The 3,764-nt window shown below is 40.9% G+C and overlaps 1 protein-coding gene across 6 annotated transcripts in view; it reads left to right on the top strand.

Moving 5' to 3' along the window:
* The window catches only part of Prickle2 (prickle planar cell polarity protein 2), a 345,493-nt gene that overhangs the window by 253,956 nt on the left and 87,773 nt on the right, over window positions 1–3,764 (top strand). For all 6 annotated transcript variants that reach the window (XM_031382618.1, XM_031382619.1, XM_031382620.1 and 3 more), the window contains one exon: window positions 2,001–2,184. In XM_031382618.1, coding sequence (XP_031238478.1) covers window positions 2,001–2,184 — 184 coding nt within the window. The remainder of the gene's footprint in view (window positions 1–2,000; window positions 2,185–3,764) is intronic.

The raw sequence follows: 3,764 nt of genomic DNA, 5'->3' as shown, positions 1-3,764 counted from the left end.
AGGAGGAGAAGGAGGAGGAGGAGGAGGAGGAGGAGGAGGAGGAGGAAGAGATCATCATCATCATCATCTTTCCTGGCCTGGCACTCAGGGAAGTGCAAATCAAAACCACAGTCATATGCCATGCCACATTCACCAGGGTGGTCACCATTGACAAGATAGACCATTACACTTGTAGCAAGAGTTAGAGAAAGTGTAATGTGCCTTCATTGAAGGTAGGAACTTAAAATTGTTCAGATAATTTTGAATACAGTTTGCCAATTCTTCAAGATGATAAAGTTTTCATGTGATGCCATGATACCTTTGCTAGGTATATGCCTAAGAGAAAAGGTAGCATAGATCTAGATAAAATCTTGAATCTAAACATTGAAATTAGGATTCTTTAAAACAACAGAGTCAAATATCTACCAGTTGATAAATGCACAAATATGATATTTCCTTACAATGGAACATTCCTCAGCAATAAATATAAACATTCAGGAGACTGATGGATGCTGCAGCATGGATAAACAATACCATTATTTCACGTGAAAGAAGCTAGTTTCAAAAGATTATATTTTGCATGGTTCCTTTATGTAAAAATGTCCAAAATAGGAAAACTCAACAGAGACAGAAAGATTAGTGGTTGTCAGGGTATGTGAGCTTAGGCTATGAGAAGTCACCGTTCATGCTCATGGGTTTAGTGGGGGTGTCTAAAATTAGTGGTGATTGTGAAATTCTGACTATATTAAGAGCTAGTGAATTATACGCTTAGGAAGGGTGGGTTCTATGCTGTGTGAATTATCTTAACAAAGCTGTTGTCACAAAATTCAAACACACATGAAGTTTAGAATTCTGGGCTCTTTCATTGCCTTTGTAGTGTGCTACAAAAAGATCAGCACACACACGGAATAGCTTGTTAAAGTTTGCTGCCTCCATTCCGTTCTGTTTATTTTATTGTTGAGCGAGAGAAAAATGTGTGTGTTGCTCGACCTTACCATTTTCACTGCTACAATATTTAGATAGGGACAAGGATAAGGAAGTAGCTGGAAACCTTGAGGGAGATGCTCAGTTTGAAGAATTTGCATTCTTGACTGGTGCTATGGAATAATTCACGGTTGGAAGGAGAGCTCAGTCAGGAGGAACAAAGCCAGGCATGGGAGCACAGGCTTGCAATTTCAGCACTGCTGAGGTAGAGGGAGGCTGAAACAGGTGGATCCTGGGGCTTGCCGGCCACCAGTCTAGCCTTTTTTTGTGAACTCTAGGCTGACAAAACACCCTATCTTACAAAACAAAGTAAATAGTACCAAAATAACTACTCACTCACCCCCTCCCCTTCCTTCTTCCCTCCCTCAGAAAAAAAGAAGATTCAGATGTGTGAACTTATATAAAATAACTACAAACAATGTTACTTTTTGAGTTTCTAATTAAGACTCTAAATCATGGACCTTTAGTGGTAGGGTAAAACTATCTTCCTATGAAGGTCTTGGGGCCACATTTGTTTTAGAGGGAAAACATTTGTTCTCACTCCTAAATTAAAAAAAAAAAAATCATACCCATGCTTCTTTTTATAACCTATTCTTTTTTTTCTGTTTGCATGATTTAAGAACTTTAAAAAAGAGAAACATCTCAGTGTTTGTTAAGTCTGATAATATTTCTGGTTAGTGTGTGGATTCTATATATTTAATGCTATTATAGTGGGTGTTAACAGTGAAGGGAATTGTGGTCATGATTCCTATCTGTTGGTCTACATTGTGTGTGTGTGTGTGTGTGTGTGTGTGTGTGTGTGTTTGGAAAAAGGTTGGGTTTGTGTGTCAGCATGCTCACCTGGTGGTTCCTGATTGTCACCTAAGTGGCTTTCCTATGACACATGTATTGTGTCCTCTGTAAACTAGAGTTCTCTAGATTGTAGCTGGTGACTATGTTTATGGTTGGAAGCCAAAGGCTGGTGACTGGCAGGCAGCCTCTTGACAAATAAATGGCTTTTTTTCTTCCTTCTGACCTGCTGTGTTTTCTGTCTACAGGAAGATCTGCCTGCACTGCAAGTGTCCCCAGGAGGAGCACATGGTAACAGTGATGCCGCTGGAGATGGAGAAGACCATCAGCAAGCTCATGTTTGACTTCCAGAGGAATTCAACCTCAGATGATGACTCGGGGTGTGCTTTGGAAGAGTATGCCTGGGTTCCCCCAGGGCTGAAGCCCGAGCAGGTAGCCATCTTCCTGGGAGCCCTCTCACGCCTTTAACTTCAAATGGTGTCTTTCCAGGGTTTCCACACCCCAGCTTAGACAGAAGAGGTTGCTCTGCTGTCTCAGGGTTGTGTGGCAATAAATGAGTTCAAGATATCCTAGGCCCTGATGGGAAATGGAGCCAAGCCTAGAATAATCCATCACTAATTCATTCTGTATGATCAATGTCAACTGTTTGTAGGTTGTCTGGAAACACCTTAGAAATGATGAATGTTGACCGTTACGTTTTGGAGTGCAGGGAGAAAAAGCACCAACATGAATCATCACAGTCAGTCTTTCTAAAGCAGTGGTTCTCAACCTGTGGGTCATGACCCCTTCAGGGGTCACATATCAGATGTTTGCATAATGATATATAACAGTAGCAAAATTACAGTTTTGAAGTGGCGATGAAATCATTTTATGGTTGGGGGTCACCACAACATGAGGAACTGTATTAAAGGGTTGCAGCATTAGGAAGGTTGAGAATTGCTGTTATAAAGGGAAATGAGTACTTGCCTTTCTCTCAACAGTGTATGCGATGTTTAAATATTAAGTTTGACCTTCCTTTATAAAGGCATTGCCTTTCCCTAAGATATTCCTGGCACCACTCACAGGCTGTAAACATTACTGGCCTGATCAGAATAGCTTTTCTCTTTGCTTCTTTCCGTTTTGCATTTTTTCCCCCAGTGATACTGGGCATTGTCTTTCATTCCTCGGGACTTGGTGTTTTCTCTTCCACGTCAGCCTGGCAGCACATCTGTATGCTGGAACCTCTTACCATCTCCCTGATAGTGACTTTCAGAGACAGCTAGGATCTTAAAAGTGTTAACTACTATTGTCTTCCCCTAAACCATTAAATTCGTGAGAGAGTTCTGTGTCTGGTGAAGTATTTAGAAGCTCAAACGACATAGCTTTATGTGTCAGAAACTTTAAATGTGATAATGCTTTCAGGAAAAGTACTTTGTAATTAAGACCCAAGAACCCACTAATAACTAGAGAAGTGGTTCTTCTATGGAGTCCCTGATTAGCCATTTTCCATTTTCTCTGTCTATTGTCCTGCTTTCATTTCAAGTTTCTGTGATAAAATACTCTGCAGGCGGTGGGGTGCAGTGCTGGAGAGGAAAGGTTTATTTTAGCTCACAATCCCAGCTCACATGGCAGAGAAGACTCTGCTGCAGAAGCTTGAGACAGCTAGTCATACCACATCTACAGTCAAGAGCCGAGAGAGAGTGAATATGTGTGTGTTTAGCTCCGTTTCCCCACCGTTTTGCTATCCAGGCCTCTGCCTAGCAAACGGTGCCTCCCTCAGTGGGCTGGGTGCTTCCACGCCAATTAACTTAATGTCACTGGCCAACCCAATGCAGACAATTCCTCATATTGACTCTCTGCCCGGGTGATTCTAAATTGTATCAACTTGACCATTAATGCTATCCCATCCATTTTGCTGTACCAAATTGCTATCTTATAGGTATGGTTTGTCTAGGCAGAGAAAATATCATATAAATGTAGGAATTTTCATAGGTAAGTATATATATATATATATATATATATATATATATATA

Source organism: Mastomys coucha, unplaced genomic scaffold (genome assembly GCF_008632895.1).
Source record: "Mastomys coucha isolate ucsf_1 unplaced genomic scaffold, UCSF_Mcou_1 pScaffold20, whole genome shotgun sequence".
In the NCBI taxonomy this organism is placed as follows: domain Eukaryota; kingdom Metazoa; phylum Chordata; class Mammalia; order Rodentia; family Muridae; genus Mastomys; species Mastomys coucha.
Note: the sequence above shows the minus strand (reverse complement) of the source record. Positions and strands in the feature narration are given on the sequence as shown.